A 20,043-nucleotide genomic window follows, 5' to 3' on the forward strand; every position below is an offset into this window, starting at 1 on the left:
CAACACATATCAATCAATTTTAATGGACAGTATAAAATTTGTTTGGTATATCCAATTATTTAATAATAAAGTATTATTAGAGGTTAACTCTAAATTTGTTAAAAATAACAAATGCAGATAGAAGCGCAGCTTTTCAACAGAAACTTTAACGAGTTGCATAATGACATACAACTTAATAGGATTAAAGATGCAGCAAACTTTCACTTTAGATTACCACAAATCAGAAACCTAAATGGAAAGAGATGGAGTCACCTGGCCGGGAATCAGAAAGGGATGGAAAATAAATGAAAACACAATTTTCTAGTTCAGTATGAATTATTTTTTTTATCAATTCGCTTTGTGTGTGCTTCTCTTGCTGAGTTCGCTTCAATTACAATACTTCTCTAAGAATATTTAAATCCGATGGTAAACAAACAAAAAAAAAAAATTATTATCTTTTTCCATATAAAAATTGATTTTCACTTGATGTTATTTCATCGTTTTTGTTTTTCTTCTTTTTTTTGTCTTATATGTTGATGAGTTTGATGCATTAAATATTAGAATTATACAAACATAATAATATTAACAACATTAGATTAATGCAAAAGAGAGGAGCTGGGAAAATGGGGCTGGGATGGGGGTGGTTCAAAATTAAAAAGGTGCACGCTTTACTGTGTAAAAAGTAAACATTCTTGACCACAAATATCAATGTCAATGAAACAAAATATAACCAAAAGCTGGGGCGAGTGGGTGTGTGGTGTACGTGTATGCGTATGGGCATGGGTATGGTATGGGTGTGTGTGTGTTAGCCTAGAGTACATAAGTAGAGCTCAATTAAAGTTAATGTCGGTTAGGGGCGTGGCGGTGTAGGCGGCTAGACGGCGGCCTACAAGGCAACGATCACGCGATCGCACAGCTATTCCGACTGCTGCTCGTCGGCGTCTTGCAGCGGTTCTTGCTCTTGGAGCTCTGGGTCAGCGAGTTGAAGCACTGCGACGTGGTCAGCGCGTATGACTTGAGCGTCGACTTCACCGACGGCGGCAGCGGCAGCGAATCGATCGCGTACACGCTCGTCCTTCGCACGATCGTCCTGCAGCACAATTCCTGGAGCGATAACACTGCAATGGGATTTAAAGTGGGTTACTAAGTGCACTTTTAAACAATATATATATACATATATCCGTCTGCTGGAGAATTTGCTTTTCGGGGTTTCTCTAAATTTCATGTATTACAAATACTAAATCCCAAATCTACAAAAGATAACTGATATTAAACGAAAATAGTATGGAAATTAACAAAAGTTCACACATTATAGCGATTAAGTGTTATCCAACTGCCGAAAAATGATTAATGATTGGAATGACCTAATGAACGCTTTAATTGGAGCTCAATCAAAATTGACCTGAAGGCTTTGTCTCGCCATTTTCACAATTTAACTAAAATTAGATGAGATTTATTAACTTCAACCTGGTGATATATTTACCCTTATTGCTGCGCCAGATGTGCTCCATGCCGTTGCGGTGCAGAGCCATCCGCGCCAGTTCGCAAAAGGACTCGCGGATGTTGAAGTCGCAGAGAGGCGATATCTCGAAGCAGGACATGTTGTTGCGGCTGGCGTAGGTCTCGGCCTGTTTGGCGGCCACCTGTCGCTTGAACGCCAAGTGCAGGCGATTCCCAACAAGAACCTTTGGAATTCCAGGGGCGTGCTGCAAATTTAACGTACATAAGAAGTTATTAATGGGAATTTTGAATGGTAAAATAAGAAAGGAAAACACATTGGAGTCAATAAGTAGTAGGTAGTACCGCGAGACATCAAACAAACAATACTTTTATAAGTATAAATTAACAGTAGTTAGAAAAATATAGACAAACGTCTAGGTATACAATGTGCGAATAAAAATCCCTCCAATGTGTTTTCTTTTCTTGTGCAATTTATAATTCCCAACACACCTCGTCGACCTCCTTGAGCCACCTATCAATGCCGTCGAAGCTCCACTTGTTGGTGATGTCGTAGACGAGGATGATGCCCTGGGCGCCGCGCGAATAGGAGCGGATGATCGTGCAGAAACGTCCCTGGCCAGAGGTGTCCCACAGCTGCAGCTTCACCCGCTTGCCCTCCAGTAGTATGGTGGTCGTCTTGTAGGCTACCGTTTGGAGGATATGAGATGTGCAGTCTATTAGATTGGATTGCAGGTCGTTGGTCGTTCAAGGGATATAGCCAACACTTACCGTTCCCGCTGCAGAAGGGACTCTCCGTGGAGGGGTCCTCCAGATTCGAAAGGATCTCGTGCTTGCCCACATCGCTGTCACCCACCAGTAAAACCTTCAGCAGATAGTCGTAATCCTTGGTCATGGTTCCCATGTGGCTGAAATGGTAGAAATATTATTAAAATTGTAATAAAATAGATATATTTAAATAATAACTAACTAACTAACGAACTATTACAATAACTTGATGTCACAAACGTGACGACGTGTGCTTTAATATTTAAATTGATGGAAAAAGGTGTGTACCTCAAACATTAAAACCGTTCAACACATTTTCTAGGGCAAAGTATTTTTAAATTGTTCCACTAGAGTGTTCCAAATGAATGCCGGAAATTTCCTTACACACTCATTTTTTCTATTTTAAAAAATGTTTTTTTTAGATAGCCCAGTTAACAACTTAGAGCCGCAAGAAGTTTGCTCATTGAATGAGACATTTTTTTCCATTTTTACGTAATTTCAGCTGCAATTAAATGTGGGCTAGGGTTTTGTGGCCAAAGTGGTTGTGGTTCTTAAACATTTATTCTTGTTTTTTTCTTGCATTTTCTTAACCGGGCTAACCGGTATTTTTGAACCGGCAATATTTGTGCGTTCTATTTGTGCAGACCCAGTAATTCTCTATGTGAGTCATGGTAATAAAAATTATAAACAAAAGCATGACACTCAGTTATAGATTTTCGCACTTGTTTTTATGTCGCGCACTGTAAAAGGATTCTCCAAATTCACACACACACGCACAGGTAAAAAGTGGGTGTGTTTTGGTTTGGCATGAAAATGTATTTCACAATTTATCGAAGTGTACAAAACCATTAAAGCGTGTAATTGTTGCGTTTTAAGCACTTTGTTTTAATCAAAAAGGGAAATAAATGAAAATAGAGAAAAACATTTGCGTATTAGTGTGCGTGCTTATTTTGATTGTTGTTTTTGCTGCAAATGTGTGCAATGTTTATTGTTTTCACCCGCCGCAATTAAAAACCAATTATTTATAGCCGTGTAATTGGGTATTTTGTTTAGTGAACATTACTAACAGTTTTTTTCTGGGCGTTTAACTCACCATTCAGAATGCACGCAGTTTCATTTTCGTATTTGTAATAGAGATGAGCGATTTTCCTCGCTTTGGCAACTTAACATCGGCGGGCTTTTCCAGCCCCACGATTTACTCTAGTTAAATCGCAGCTATATCTTCCATGTATTCCAATTTAGTGTTGTTTATTTGTGTCTTTTCTGCTGCGAATATTAATACAGAAAATTGCAATTTTGCTCATCTCTATAGGGATGGAAGAACTGCTAGGCTGCGCCTATCGATTAGCTATCGATTTCCGACTGATCGGCCATACAGTGTTGCTTAAGAAATTTAAAATGTATTTCTAACAATAGTTAAATTAAAGAAATTCAAATTAAATTGTATTAAATACGAAAATGTGTAAATTAGTATATTATGTTCGTTTTTCTCTGAATAGAACTATTTTATTGCGCACTTTTAACACAACTTAATACATTATTTTTATTTTTAGATATGTAAGAAAAATATACCTTTAATGTAAGATATGTAAGATATGTAAGAATAAAATACCTTTTATTAATTTGGCTTTGGGCTTTGCTTTCCTATACAAAAGCTATCGTCGCAACTATCGCAAGTGGCGCTATACTTATCGTACAGTCGAGCTATCGGCCGGGTGTCATCGTTAGTGCGTTCGAACAAAACGGAACAGAACAGAACAGAAATTCGAAGCGCTGCCAAATATACACACACGATTGTTCCGATTGTATCGCTCCGATCCGAAAAATCCGAGTTCCGAATCGCAGGACAAGAGCAACAGAGCGCGCGCCATCGGATTTATTAAATGCACATGCATATTTATTTATAAACGCGAGTTTTTGGTCGGGAACTAAAGTGCAGGTCACCGACGCCTCTGCCGCAGCCGCTGCCTCCGTCGACGTCGCAGTTGCGGTAGCTGTTGCTGCTTGTTTTTTTTTTTTTGTTGCTGTTTACAGAGGTGCGCGTTAATGTGCTAAATAATATAGAGATAAATTGGTGTGTCTTTGTGCAAGTGCTTAGTTTTGTTTGGTTTATTGTTGGGTTGTCATTATTTTGCACACGCAAATTGCGATTCAATTAAGAGTGTGTGTGTGGCTCACCTATATACATATATATATATATAAATATACCTATGCTGGCCCTGGCCCCGCCCACCACGCCGCCCCCTCGAAATGCACCGTTAGCCGCGAAATCGAAATCGAATCGTTTTGCTGCAACCGCAATGCTGTCAAACGGCTCTGCTGGCGTCGCTGCTGACGTTGACGTCGCCGCCGGCGTCGCTGGCGACTGTGATGAGCGAACGCTTTTGCTAAGCGAAGAGATTGTTGTTGCGCCGCTGCCTGCGTCGACGTTCTCTGCCGGCGTCGCTGCTGCTGCGCCGCCAACGTCGCTGCCTTTGGTGCACACTACAGCAACCACAACAACAACGCAACAAAACAACAACAATGTGAACAACAACAATAATGGTTCGCTTGTGGTCAGTGCGAAAAACATGGCTAATAATAAAAGTAATAAGAATAACAGCAAATGCAAAAACAACGAGGCCAGCAGCAGCAACAACAACAATGCAGCGGCAGCAGCTGCAGCGCCTACAACAACAACAACAACGACGACGACAGGAGAAGAACCGGTAACAGCAACAACAACAACAGCAGCTGATGATGAGGATATATCTAGCGATCTGAGCGATAAATTCCCACGCCCCCAAAAGAAACCCGGCAAACTGAGCAAATTGGGCACCAAAAGCGTCGGCCTCAAACGGTAAATTACTTACTATTACTTACCCTTATATAAAGTATACGCCAAGACACCAGTCTAAATACAAATATTTTCGAAAAGGCTATAATGGGTATTAGAAAGTCTTGCAATCACTTAAAATCGTACTGATCGATCCATTATAATTTCAAATTTCGCTCGCAACAAAGCACTGCTATATATCTTAAGGGGTATTCAAGGGCTTACTTGTTTAATTAATTGATTTAGTTTCACAGTGACATTAGCACTAGTTTGCAGGTTGGGGATTTCTAAAAGTGCCTCTGCCGCTCTTTCTTTTTATCCCTAGGGTATCATAAATAGACTTGTTTTTATGAAATATTGCTGACCTTTAACCTGCTAATTATTTGTTTCCACAGCGTCTCCTTTGGGTCCTCGAAGGGCTCGATGGTGGAGACACTCGTCTTCGAGACGCCGACGCCGTTGTCGGAGCACATGGAGTCCACTTTTGGATTCGATGCGGCAGCGAATTCTGCTGCCGATACCGCCGCTGCCGCCGCTGGTCAGCCGCAGCTGGCGTCGCATCTGCCGCTGGCCGGTGGCTACAGTGGAGACTATGCCAAGGGGACCATGGATGACAGCGGCATTGAAGTGCAGGAAGAGTAAGTAACCAACTTGAAACATTTAAATTAAACAATTAAATTTTCCCTGCTAAATAAAACTAGCCACATGTATGTTGCCATATAAGAAACTAGATTTAATAAAAATCAAACGAGTTCCTCTTATGCGGGTATTATAAAAACCTGCCAAAACCAAACCAATAGTTATGGCCATTCAAGTTAGTGGTTCTACAAAATGTATGGTCAATATTTAAAAGAATAGATAATTTAAAAAACGAAGGCCAGATGATTCACCATTTCTCCCATGTAAAGGCAAACTCTTATTTGCACCGACAAAATGACTAAAAGTAAACTCTGATATCAGGAAATGTATAAATATGATATACTATAGGGTTTCTCACATAAATTCTGTCTTTATTTGATTAGACGAAGGCTCCGTGATAAAATGCTCTGATCTTATGCAGTTTTTAGATAGTATAGTTTGTCAGTGTAACAATGTGTGGTTTATGTATATATTTTTGACAGTGTAACAATGGTTGGGGTTCATCTTCGGCATTCATTGCAGGGCTTTTATTGTGTATGCCCCGAAAGTAGGCCTACTTTTACCTAATTAAAATATCCGTCTAATGACTTTTTGGCAGCTTTCACTTTTGTTTCGCTTTTCTAATTCATAGTAAGCCCGGCACTTTTTGATTTGGGCCAATCCAAAGCTGATCTCTTTTCCCAAAGCCTTTTGGCAAAAAGTGCAGCTGGGTTTTCCACACCACCACCATACATACATCGTACATACATTGCTATCAACCCAAATAGCAAGCGATGAACTTTGTGCTCATCGCACCCAACCCCAAAACTAAAGCCCCCCAAATCCCCGCGTTTTTTACCCACAACCTCCCCCAAAGGCAGGAAGCTTGAGACACAAATTTTTGAATCGATAATTACCGCTCACCGTCGTCAGCAGTTTGGTTTTATAAACTTTGCTACCTAGCTTTAACCCACGTACAGTGTTCACTTAGTTGATGGACATGCATTTTGTATGGCAAATCAAATGGCGGGGCTAGGGCTTGAATAAAATCGTAACGAAGTGTATCATGTAAAGTAGGAGCGGAAACAATTAAAAAGATATTTCAACATTTGTTTTCATTGCTTGAGCAGCCCATTAAATTTATTCGGGTTCTTTTTACGCAATAAGAACAGTGTATCTTTTTTTAAATAATTGGAAACTATTATAATTGAGCGTATTTAAATAGGAGATGTTCCTTTTACAAGACAATTAAGTATAAAAATGGTAGTTGAAGAAGGCCTAAGAATATTAAACTGAAATCTAATTAAAATAGGAACAGAAATTATTTTCCAATAGGAAAAACCGCCAAAAAGGATTCGAAATGGCGAGCTGCCACTGTATTGTTGTTTATCCTCTCTCACTTTTTCCTCGCCCCATTCTGTTATCAGTCCAATTGGAAGATGGGTTTGTTTGTTTGGGTTTTTCTTCGTCTGCCTTTTCGCATTTCCCACCACCAAAGAGAACTCCAATTGGAGTTTATAATGCGCCGGCGCTGCAGTCATTCTAACTGAAATACCGTTAAACATCGTCATCGTTTTATTACATAATGACCCCATGTGCGTGTGTCGCCAATGTAAGTGTGTTTGTATGTGTGCATTTTAAAGCAATATATATATATAAGTGGGTCAACTTCATTCGGTGGTTGTTGACCCACATCTTTTTCGGCTGCATTTTGTGTATCCGTATCTGAACGTGTATCTAATGGATGTGCCGCACCCACTTAATTCGAATTGGGCGCTTTAACTTTAGTTCTAGTTGGATTCACGTCGATAACAGAGCTTGACAATCGATTACTGTCATGGAGAAGAGCTGCAATGTGATAATCTACGCCCAAATTATTCGATTATCTCAATGACGGGTGAAATTTAAAGCATTCGATCAGTTAAATGTTTTATATATTTAATAAAAGATTAAGTTTTTAAGTGAGTTTATGTTTTAAGTGAATAAAATGAGGAGAATATAATCGAAAAGAAAGTAGCTATCCCGTTTTTAAAGTACAATAATTTTGCTATTATTATTTCCCAGAATGTGACAAAAAGCATTGAGTTAAAAGTGCTGACAAGACAAATATAGAAGGTGTTTTATTTCTTGTGATGGCTGTCAAACGGGCATCAAATCAAATTTGCTGACAATTTGTTTTGCTTTGTCTATTGCTGTTTCGTCTAGGTGGCATATTCCATTTTGGGAGAGATTAGACTTAACACATGTTGTGACCTTTTTCTTCGCCAGTCTCTCCACATGTGTGTTTCTTCAGTTTTTATTGTATGTGCGGAGCATTAATTTGCCGGTGGAGCGTGATGTCATCAGCTTTTGAGCTCGGCACTTGCTGTAGAACTTTCTTTCTTACAGTTAGTCAGAGTCACAAAAGAAAGGAAAGGAAAGAACAAGGCAAAAGAACGCTGAGCGGAGAAAGAAAAACCGAGAATCTTGCGGCTCTTTATTCTTATAATCGATTATCCAGATACACAGGGAACAAATGTATCAAATTTACCACATAAAATGATCATTCATTAGATATTCAGTAATTTGCCATTTCTAGTATGCTATTTCATTGAATTGACAAAGTGTGACCGTTTGTGCAGAAGAAAGGCATTTCTTGAGCTAAAAATCCAACTATTTACTTTTCTTTTCTCTGCTAAAAGCCAACGAAAGGAGGCTGATTGAACAGCTGACCTCGACATGATTCTGTTTTTTTTCTCATTTTTTTTTACTTAAGAAATTCGATCGGCCGGTGGGCCTTGCTCACGTCTATAGCTATTGTGAAAGTACATCTCGAACTGTCCGCCTGTCACTCAGTCAATTGATTTTCCGGTACCCACGGCACACTTGACATGCATACAGCGTGCTCATCATCATCATCATGATCATCACCAGCGGACCCAGTCATAATCATAATCATATAGGCATAATTATAATCATAGGCAGACGGGTCAGGCCCATTGTCACATTGTTGTAATGCCAACAACGGTAATTGTGCCGCTGGCCAGCAGTGCGTGTGTAATTGTTGTTGCCTCTTCTGTGCAACGGAACAGTGGAAATTATTATTAACTTTTAGGCTAAACAAAAAAACGAGCAGGAACAAAAGATACGCGATTATGAGGCCACAAGGTAGACTGAATACATTTTTCCACACAAAGATTATGCATAGTTCAGTGTAGTTTTGTTCAACTTATGAAATTAAAGCTGTCAGCTTTACAACAAATACGACTACTTGCAAAACAAATTGGTTTAAATTGTTGTGATATAAAACAATTGTAAGCCCTGCTAAAAAAGTATTTTATTCCAGGTGATTCGAATGGTATAATGCATCATATGTATCATAGGCAGGTTTTAGCTAATCGAGTTTATTTATTAAAATTATATTTTCGTAGTTTTTGTAGCTATAATTCAAATCCTAGTGTCGTCTTCGAATCAATTAAATTTCCCTGCAAAAATTCTTGTATAGCAATCATTTTTTTTATATTCTTTATAGTACGCCAATCTTGAATACTGTCAATTTCATTGGGAACTATGCCAATTGTGTTTTAGTTGTTTGAAATTGTAACGGAAATGGGGAAAATGCGAGCATACCAAAAGAAATATACTTCGGTTCCCAAGCACGAGCATTTCGTGAGATTTTCAAATGTTTATGTATAATAGATTTATAATAACTCGTAAATACTATAATACTCTCGACAAATTCCCATTGGCAATGGCAACAAATTGCCCAAATGTTATAAGTATTTATTTTCTGCTGCCAACGTCACTCATCCATCTTCGCCTCAAATCGTTTCGTTATCAATTGTTGCTGGACTTATCACTGTTCACAGCAATGCCAAATAATTTCAAATCACTTAATGCCCAAAATATATTGTGTGGCAAACGCGGAGAACCGCGTAATTCCAGAGCCGAATTAATCGGGAGTAGTAAATTCTATTTTTAGCCTCAGTCATGCTGTCATATTCAAATTGGATCGTATTCGTATTTCCCACTGTGCATTAGCCCTATTACCCATTTACGTGTGCACCGTGCAGGTCGTAAAAATATTACCAAAAAATGTAAATATCTATAATTTTATTATTCATTTCATTACATTTAAGTGTTTGTTGTCAATTTTAAATAACCTTATTCAGTATTGAATATTTTCTGTAAGTAACTTTTTAATTAGCACACAATGCCAAAACGATAATTGTTTATTGCCAATATTTACAGCTAACCTAAAGTATCTGAAGTGCTAAATGGCGAACTGTGAGATATTTTTGCGGCACCTTGTACACAGAGAAAATAGAATCTTGCGTTCAATGATTCACATCGCAATCTAAAAATAATGATCAAATATTCGATCGTTAACTCATAAACACTTTCTTTTTTAGTGTACGCGAGTCTTGAAATTATTTGAAAAATGTAGAATATTTCAATTTATTTCGGACTTCTCACCACAACTGTTGAATGTACGAGTCTATATTGTTTTTATAGTGTGCTATTTGGCTGACCACAGGTGTGAATGTGTTTGTGGTTTGAGTGCCGTGGTTTTTCTTGATTTTGTGTTCTGCTCTTATTTTTCCGCTTATATGTTCGGTTTTTTCAATTTTTTTTGGACAACAATAGATGGGGACCCCGATTCTAAGCATCTGTATGGTGGCGGTGGCAACCCTGTTTTAATCAACCCCCCTTCTGTGTCGTTCTTTATCCCCTCGCCCTTTTCCATCGCTATTTCCAGCAGCTTCCCCGTTTTTACCTTTATGTGTGTGTGGTTACGTGTTTATGTTTTTCCGTGTTTCCCTTGTGCTCTCTTTGGCTTTTTTTTTTCTGTTGTTGCTGTTATATTATTTTCGGTCCGTTGCTTGTGTATAACAAGTGAGAGAGAGGGAGAGATTGCGAGCGTGGAGCGGTAGAGCGAGCTTACGCTCTTTTATTACTTTGGTGAGTGCGCAAAAAAGTGATGTCATGTTTGTTGGCTTTGGCAACGTTGCCAGATGTGGCGCATTTGGATTTACGTTTGTTTGTTTTTCCGTTTTTGCCATTACAAATGCGCGGCGTTTTCGCCTTTTGCTTATTGCGCATTTCATCTGGGCTTTTACAACAAAAAAACGAAGCAAATACGTAGATCTCAAAACTACACTAGGCAGCAAGAACACTCTTCAAAACTTGTTAGGTTTCCGCCGGTTTAGAGCTGACTAAAATAAAACAAAAATCAAGAATTTGTGTCGGAAATTTATATAAAATATCCAAAATAAATTATACATTTCAATTCGAAATCAACTTTTGATTTACATTTATGCGAATTTTCTTGTATATTTTAAAATTATAAATGTTGAAAAATATTTACGACTTTGTTGGCTAGTGTACTTTCAGGTGGGCCTGCAGCAGCTGCCAAAAATCCCCATACAAAAAGCACAAACTGCCGGTTGTGCTGTTTGTTTTCATTTGTTTGTCCGAAATGTGTAAATTTTGTAGCCAGGAAATGCGCGAAATGAAAAATTTGGAAATGTTTTTGTTTCGCTCAAAATAGATCGCAATAAAACCATGACAAAAGATAGACGTAGACGTGTGTGTCTGGAGCCCATTAAAGAGCTCATTAAAGAGAATGTTAATTGTTCTTTGTGTCTTCTGTTGTAAAGTGAAACACTTGCGGCGTATTTCAGATATCTCAAGTGATTTATTTAGAGTACTTTGGGCCTTAAGCATGAAATAGAGTTCACTTATTCGAAGGACTATTTTTATTAGCAGAAGTTTGAACAAATGTTTTATTTTGCATTTGCTTTTTCTTTTTGCATTGAAAACAAGTTATATAAAGTTATATGTTAACTTAAATATGTACAATTTAAATTTGTAGCCTTAAAAAACAATTTAACAATTTTGTTCATTTGGTTTTCTGATACAAACGAGTGTTAAATAACAGCCTAACTTATTTGTTAACTTGAAAAGTTGTGGTATTCAAAAAGCGCGCCACTGAACAGTCAGTTAGGTGGCAACATTGGCAAAAGTTTGCGAGAGAGCGGTCTCTCTCTCTTTCCCGCTCCTGCAAACATTCGTGCGTGTGAACGCCTGCGTGTGAGTGTGTGTGTGTTTTGTATCTTTTACTTTTCAGCAGCGTGAAACTCAAACAGTCAGTTTCAGTTCAGTTTTTCAGTTTAGGCAGCAACAACGCAAAAGTTCGAAGAGCCTCCAAACAAAAAAAAAAAGAGCGCTCACCTCACACAAAAAATAAAAGCACAAAAACCCAAAAACCGAAACGAAAGAAAATTACGCGCTCATCAATCGTTGCTGCTGCTACTTCCCGCTCTTCGGCTATTTTTTTAATTCGCAAAAGGATCAAAGAAGAAGAGCGAGTGCAAAACGCGCGTAGAATTTCCTTAAAAGTGCGTTTCAAATACAAACAAGAAAAGTATTAAGTTTAAACCCAAGAAAAGTGCAAAAAGAGAGGGAAAAGTTACAGTTAACAGCGTGAGCGAAATGGAGAGAGAGGGCGGGTAGGCGGGCAAAGAGAGTCGAATAAGCAAGTGCAAGTGGTTGAGAAAAAACAAAAAAAAACACTTGAATTAAATAGGAAAATAGCAAAAACCATGTGAAAGTAATTTCTGCTATTTGGTTCACACACACTTAAGTAGTTAAACATTAGTAGTACACTTGTAATTGTTGTTGTTGCGCGCAGTGAGTTCATCGCAAAAAATAATACACACACACACACACATACACACAAACAGCGTGAGAGAACGACAACGCCTCCTCTCCCTCGCACGCCTGCACTGCGAGGAATAGAGGCTAGATTAGCAATGAAATCCATATTTTGAAATATATAATAGGACATTTGAAGATTAATAATGCTTTTTTTTGCAGTACAATCCTTACCTAATATAGTTAGTAATATGGTTCTAGAGTTCAATTAAATTACCAAATCATATCCGTTTCGCTCAGTGTACACCGCTAAACGCAATTAAAATAAATGTGCGCCAGTGTGTGTGCGTGTTAAAATAGCACCTTGTTTGTACATAAATTAGCCTTAGTCGCTGTTATTTATACTATATATAAACCGTATGCATTATACAATATGTGCCCACTTCGGTTGCGCCAGTGTATATATTTTGAAATTATTAAAACAAATCAAAATCAACGCCGCACTGCAGTGGCCCTCTCTTGTCTCCCCTCCTCTGCGTTTCTTGTGCTCTCTTTTTCCTCTCTGTTTTCGCTTTTCAAGTGCAAAATTGAATTTTCCGCTATTTGTTTCTCATGTGCTTGTGTTTTATTTTTGTTGTTTTTGTGTTTGCGGGTGGGGTCGCATAATTTGTTAAATTAATTTTCACTCTCCCTCTCGCACTTGACCCCCTCCCCCTTAGCATTTTCTTCTTCTTCGCCCGTGACGTAGTCCCTCGCGTGTGTGCCCCAAAATACAACAGTAAAAACCAAAACTAATTGAAAAGCTGCTGCGCTGCCAGCGTCGCAGTCGCCAAACAGTGTTGCCATCCATTCGATGCAAAAAAAAATAGGCTAAATTGTAGCCAAATGTCTCATGACAACATAAACATATGTTTCAAGTGCTTTTTTTCAATGTGCCAATCTTTCGTTTGAAAAGTTCCATATGTTCTCAAGAAAAATGCCAGAAATTGACATGAAAAGAGGAAAAGAAATCATCACAAAGCATAATAATTAATTTAAATGCAAGCTACAGCCAATACAAATTTATGATCCAATACAGTCACAGTAAAAATCAATAACCTTAAAAAATTATTAAACTGTTTATTGTAATGGCATACTTTTTTTTTCGCAAAAAAAAGGCAAAAGTGAAAAGTGCATAATGCATTGTGTCAACAAGCCAAACCCCTGACAAAGATCACCTGATAATTTAAGTCTTGGATATACATATGTAGCTATTAAGTAGCCAGAAAATGGCCAAGTGCTCAGCATCACTAGATCGTTGGTGGCAAACATAATTAATGCGATCATCTTTGAGTTCGTTATTCCCCAGCTGATGCTGCTTCTTCTGCTTCTGTTTCCCATTTACAGCTCATGTTCCACCTCCTCTTCGTGTCTTCTCGCTTCCCTTCCCTTCCTCTCCTCTTCTCTTGAGAATTATCCATTTATTCACTCCACCTCCTGCTTCGCAGTAATGGCAACAAGTATTTTTCCCATATTTTTCAGTTGTTTAATTTGCTGGGGCACTTGAAGTTGCGTTTATGAGTTAGTGGTAACTCCTTAAACTTTTTCTCCACTTCTACTTAACAAGCATTTTGTTCCGAGGAAAAAACGTTTAATAATGCTTTGGGCCGAAACAAGATGAAAACGTTTTCCTTCTTCTTGTTTTTTTTTTGTTATTTGTTATTTGCCTAAAACTTGTTTTTCGAGCTTGTAACACTCGTGTTTTGTTGATGGTCTTGTTCTTGTTCCAGTTGCTACAGGCCGCCCTCGATATAATGTGCTAAAGAGTTAAGAGTTAGAGTTCATAGTTATAGCATAGAAATCAATAATATAAGGAGATACCATAGAACACTCATTTATTTTCTTTGTTTTATAATTCCTTATCATAATGAACTAAAACCATTATTTCACACTCTATTTGCGGAATACAAAAGTTACATTCCTTTACAGTTATTTGACTTGGAAAACAGGCAATAGTTAAGCTATAGCTTTTCCCTTGTTAGGAATCCGTTGCTTTAAGTTAAAAACACTTTGCTTGTATTATTTGCACAGCAAACATAGTTCGCACTGTTGAGTGCGCCCTGTATCAATTTTTTCCATATCAATTTCGGCACATGACGTAATCTTCACATGTTCAGCAGCAGCAACAACAATAACAACAACAACAAAATAATTACAACAACAAGCACACTGAGTTATGAAGTGTATTTGAAATGTAAACAGATAAAAAGCTGTGTTGTGTGGGGGAGGAGGAGTGGGGGGAGGGGTCTTTATATAGTGAACGGGTTGTCTGATTCGATTGTAGGCTGTTTATTTTTTGCTACTTCTTCTGGTTCTCAATTTTTTTTGTTGTCGACAGGTTTCTGTAATGGTTTTCCCACTTGGGGTTCAAAGTTCTGGGACAATAAAACCGAATGCTGGAAAGATGTAGGAAGTGAATGTCCCATGGGCCATTGGATGGATGGCGAAGATTGAGATCTTACAAGTTAAATCGTCTCTCCCATTCCAGTTCTTTGATAGTACAGTGCGTTTCGGCTCAGTAAGTCTCGGGCTTTTCGCACAGCCAACCGGCCATAAATGAAGTCATCGACATAAACCAGTTATAAAGATAAAAAATTAAAAAAGCTGCCCATCCAACAGACTGCGTTATAAAAACGTAATTTATTTCTGAACTGATTTGTCAAATTGCTGGTTTTCTATTGGGCATAAAAAATATGTCATACCTTAAATTCTGTTGATCCAATTTTCTGCTAGTGCAGCTGAGTTTGCTGAATATAATATAAATATTTTAAGAATAAAGCCAACTTCTGTAAATAACGCATTGTATTTCTGGATGCTCCAAAAATGTTTCGATTATGTTTTCCGAGAGGGAAACTAATCCTAAAATAACGCCAAAGATTCCCCAATGCCCAAAAAAAAAGGAAAGGAAAATCCAAAATCTGGAACACTTTCCCCCTGTATCGATTTAACTTGTTTGATCCAGTGACCTGTGATATTTGTGTAAGTGCCAGAAGTTAGAATTCGTTTTCGTTGCCAACAATATGGATTACTACCACACACGTATAGAGTATTCGATGGAACCCAACGAATCTTTGGACGATTCCTGGATGAGGGGCGCCATATCAGACGCAGATAAGCAGCTGATTGAAGAGTAATACAGTTTCAATTTCTACATTTATCCCATTAGCCTGGCCAACATACAGAAATACAGAGAGAAAATTGTATTTCGCTGGCAGTTGTTTCAATCAATTGAATCAGATATTTAGCTGAAAGCCAATTGCCAAATGACTTAATTTAATTGACATTGAGGTGGCTCCTCAGTAGATGACGCACTTGCTCAGCTATTTTAAGGTCACATGCGCCGATGCGTGATTTTAGTGCTCGTCCGCCCCCCACTGGCCCCTCTCGTAATCTCGATACAATAACAAACGCTGCACATCAACCACTGCACATACATATATGTAGATACACATGATATATTATATAGCAAATCTCTAATTCGATTTGTACTTGCCTGCTCTGCTCATTTCCAGATCGGAGCGTTCGATAGTGCGCGTTTCAATCTACCAAAGCAGCCAGCCGCAGATAATCTGTCCACCGGCGGAGTATCTGGAGTATCCGGAGTACAACTACAGTAGCAACCTCCTAGACTACACTACGATGGCCACGACGGCGGCGGGGATCCCACAGCAGCAGGTGATTGGCCTGGGTGCGGCCTACGATCGACAGCAAAGGTGGGTGGTTGGTGGTGGCCAGGTGGCCATACCATGAACCATTTAATGTATATACATATGTATCTTATCGATTCTTTGGTAATCCTCTATTGCAGCACCGATTCCGGCTGGGACAATCCCTTTCGCCCAGGCGGCGATCTGTCTAGAGAGGCTGATGAAATTGTCAACATGATCAGAGGTGAGTTCTATTTGTTCAGAGACTATAAAAGCATTTACATCTGTTCATTCGGATGAGATCTTTCAGTAATTTCATTATTATCTTTATCAAATACCCTTACTTTCAGGTGGCAAGCCTATCACACCCACAGAGGAGCGTACAATTGGCAACGGGAGCGCCCAGCATGCGGACGACAATTGCAACGGCGGCACGGCGATCGGCGAGAGTGTAACCAAATCAAATGTAAGATTGCAGATATAGCTTAACTATATGTACATACATACATGTGTGACTAAATCCCTATGTCATTTGCAGCTCTCGCAGAATCTAGCAACAGCACAAAATGGTACAAATTCCCATGCCTCTGCAACTGCCGACGCTGGCGCCGGAAAAGCAGCGACGGCGACCGAGCTGAGCGGCGGAAACGGGAACGGAAACAATGGAGTCACCTCGCTGGGACAGGTGTCCAAACAGGTGGTTCCCGGACCGACGTCCGCTAGTCATGTGGTCATTGACGAGAAGAAGAACAAGAAGAAGGGCTGCTGTGTCCTTCAATAATTTGGGGGAAAACAGCGGCGGGGGGACGACAGCAGATTAGGGGGCGGTCATTTTACGGCTAGCCGTGTTTTTTGATGTTAATGTTTTTTTTGGACGAAATGGAGCCGAGCTGTTGATACTTTGCATGCCGCATAAATCGCTTTGCTTCGCTTTGCAAGACGACGAGACCCTAATACTGAGACCGAGACCGAGATTGAGATTCTTGCAACACAATGATAAACTAGAAGAACATTAGGAAAACCAAGCTCTCTGACCAGCAGCAGCAGCAGAAGATTATCAAGAATGTTGTAGCGGCACCAGCCGGCAGCCACAGTGAGAACCAAAATGTATGCAACACCCAGCAACTGTTGCTCCAGCTTCGAGAATAACAAAAATCCAAAATTTGAATTGTAAATCTGACGACCACACTTATATATGTTTATATATATATCTGTTAGTCTGCAGGCGATGCTACACACTGCAATTCACCATTATTATATATACATACTCTTTTTTTTCCTTTTTGTGTAATGTGGACTCGACCTGCATATGTGTATTATAAAAATTATTGTATGCATATATGTGAATTTATTTTTTTTTTGTAATCGTAAAATTTAGTGCGGCTTTTTTAAAAAATGAAAAGGATGTAGGGACGTTTAACAAGTAAAATCTAAAAGGACAAAAAATAACGAAAAACGTTTTGCTTGCATGCATAATGGATACAAAATCGAAAAAAAAAGGAATGCAAAAAAAATTAACATAAAGAATAATGTATTTATTTTTATTTATATAATGACGACGAAGCAGATGAAAGTAAATTAAATGTTAAACCTTAAAACAAATATACACATACACACGTACATATACAAAATACACACACACACACATACGCATATATATTATACGATATATGAGATGAAATGAATGACGCAATAAAGCAAAACGAGATGAACCGGAAATAGTAGAAAAAAAAACTAATTAAAGAAATCCCAATTTTCTAAGGCTAAATAATGAGTAATTATTTTGTATCATTATATACATGAGGCAGACAATTAAAACCGGGTGCGCTGACTTTTGGGGCCCACTGTAGCGGCTGATCAAAGCCAAGCGGTGCTGAAGAAAGACGGCGAAAATGGTAGAAAAGGTCTTAGTGCTTTGAGGAGAATATATATATATATATACATATATATAGATAGAAAGAAAGGCTTTGAAGAAACCGAAATCCCAAGACAAAAGCTTAAAAATGAGGCCAGAAAAAGTATATAAAAAAGGAAGAACCACCGTTTTTCAGCTTAGTTAAGCACAATACAAACCCTCACAAAACAACCAACCAACCAACCACCCATTTTTCCAACCCCTTTCACTCAGTATTTTTCTCAGTTTGAACGCTAATCAAAAGCAAAAACAAAAGTGAAGGCAAACAAATATGCAGAAGTAATATGCAGGTAAATCGAGCAAAGCGAGGTACAAGAATGTTTACACAGAGAGAAAAAGCAGCAACCAAATAGCTAAAGAATGTAATGAGAACACCGAAATGGACAGCCACACCCACAAATATGTAACACTCACACACTCTCAAACACACTGACACAGAGACACCTACACCCACACACCTACAGCCTAAGCATCAATATGCTGCATTTGATAAACGTAATGAAAAACAAAAAATAAATTAAATATATATATATATATATATACACACACACACAGATATATGAAATAGCAATATTGTTTCAACTGAAAATAAGCAAACAGCAAATGGGAAAATTTCAAAGTCCGCAAATGAAAATAAAGAAATTCGTCAACTAAATCCATCAGAGGGATAAAACAGCAGCCAGTACAGCAATAAAATCAATATTTAATATTGTAAATTTCCGATTCCAAAAAGCAAAAACCTATTAAAAAAAAGAAAAAAAACAAGATGTTAAGTTATTGTATAAAAAATCCTAAATAAAAAACGAAAGCTAAAATGAATCAAGATGTGTATTATTCGAAGTATAGCATAACTTTTGGGGCTGCAAACACTAAAGCCAATTTCTAGGCTTTACAAAAAAATATAAAATATATGTACATACATATATACTTCGCGTGGGATCCACAGATGGAGAGAGATAGAGATAAATATACATATTGATTGATGAATGCTTTTAGTTCATTCGATCGACGGATAATTGATTGCAATTGTTTAAGGCAAACAAATCGCTTAATGCTTCCGCATCGACCAAATTAAGTATTCCAATCGATGAACAACAAAACGAGGAACTGCCAAAGAACCTTTCACCTCAACGCCGCAAATCGACAAAATTAGGCAAAAGCAATCTGTAGAAATCGAATTTGTTAATTGCCAATTAATCGCATGGCGCAACTGCATAATTATATAGCCAAATGTGCGACTTAAGCTTATTTAAATTTGAATACCATTTGATACCCAGGACTTTTTAGCTATAAGTATTCCTTATAGCAAGTTTACTTCTATCTATCTATACATTTTACCAATTGAAATTCTTATTTAAGGGAAAAACTAAAAATGTTTTTTTTGAAAAATATATGTTTTGCTCTAAGCTCACACAATTTGTAGGAAGTTTTAAGAAAATGTCGTTAAATAATGAATAGAGCTGTAAAGCAAGTAGGAAATATCACTGGTTTTTTATTGATTTTAAAATATAGTTTGAATATTCCGGATCGGGTCAACGGTTTCCCAAATGAACTATCCAGTTCTGAATTCACCCACGTCACACAGCTTTTAAAGATGAAAAACCAGAATGCGAATTTGGTTCTTTTTTTTGTGTTATTAATTTGGAGTTGATTTAATTTATGAACTCTACTCGGAAAGACATTTATAGCAATTTATCTGGATTTGGTTTATGGCTTTGGTCCATTCCGATTCACACTCGCATTTGGATTCAGATTCGATTCGGATTCCAATAAAAGATTAATTGGCAATCGGGGAGCTGTCAATTTTGAAATTGTTGCGCCTAAGTAAGCGGAAATGTCTTTGCCTCTCGATCACGATCTCATCGAATTGGAACCAAGCCCGCGTTTCGATTTGAATTGAATTGAACTGTATTTGATTTGGGTATCGATGATGCGACTTAGCTGTTGGCGATTGGTGATCTTACCCAAGGCACCCACTCAGAAATGGAGAAGGGAAACTGGATTTTGGCCATCTATCTAATGAAAGTCAGTCATCGTTAATGGTCAAACGTGTTTTCTTTCCTATGGGCATATGGCATGACAACCACAGTAGCACTGAGAAGTCTGAGTACCACTTTAGCTAACTAATGTACATTTACTTATTTAGTCAGTTATACTAGCAACGTTAC

At 38.2% G+C, this 20,043-nt stretch overlaps 2 protein-coding genes across 3 annotated transcripts; one reads left to right on the plus strand and one right to left on the minus strand.

Annotated features, from left to right (window-relative positions):
* Positions 1–304: 304 nt before the first annotated feature.
* Positions 305–3,531, minus strand: LOC6524501 (ras-related protein Rab-40C). Of its 2 annotated transcripts, none has more exons than XM_015190242.3 (5): positions 3,299–3,531; positions 2,209–2,345; positions 1,930–2,153; positions 1,463–1,685; positions 305–1,097 (listed from the first exon to the last, which is right to left on the minus strand). In XM_015190242.3, exons 2-5 carry the CDS (start codon positions 2,339–2,341, stop codon positions 880–882), a joined length of 798 nt encoding a protein of 265 aa, XP_015045728.1. In that variant the 5' UTR covers positions 2,342–2,345; positions 3,299–3,531; the 3' UTR covers positions 305–879. The 2 variants fall into 2 exon arrangements, with proteins under 2 accessions (XP_015045728.1, XP_002100358.2); XM_002100322.3 differs by having other exon boundaries at positions 1,930–2,123; positions 3,299–3,529.
* An 839-nt stretch (positions 3,532–4,370) lies between these two features.
* LOC6524503 (homeobox protein 5) lies at positions 4,371–17,728 on the plus strand. Its single transcript, XM_015190243.3, has 6 exons — positions 4,371–5,044; positions 5,416–5,658; positions 15,826–16,026; positions 16,122–16,204; positions 16,311–16,426; positions 16,499–17,728. Exons 1-6 carry the CDS (start codon positions 4,416–4,418, stop codon positions 16,739–16,741), a joined length of 1,515 nt encoding a protein of 504 aa, XP_015045729.1. The 5' UTR covers positions 4,371–4,415; the 3' UTR covers positions 16,742–17,728.
* The last annotated feature ends 2,315 nt before the right edge of the window (positions 17,729–20,043 follow it).

This window comes from Drosophila yakuba, chromosome X (assembly GCF_016746365.2).
Source record: "Drosophila yakuba strain Tai18E2 chromosome X, Prin_Dyak_Tai18E2_2.1, whole genome shotgun sequence".
Classification (NCBI taxonomy): domain Eukaryota; kingdom Metazoa; phylum Arthropoda; class Insecta; order Diptera; family Drosophilidae; genus Drosophila; species Drosophila yakuba.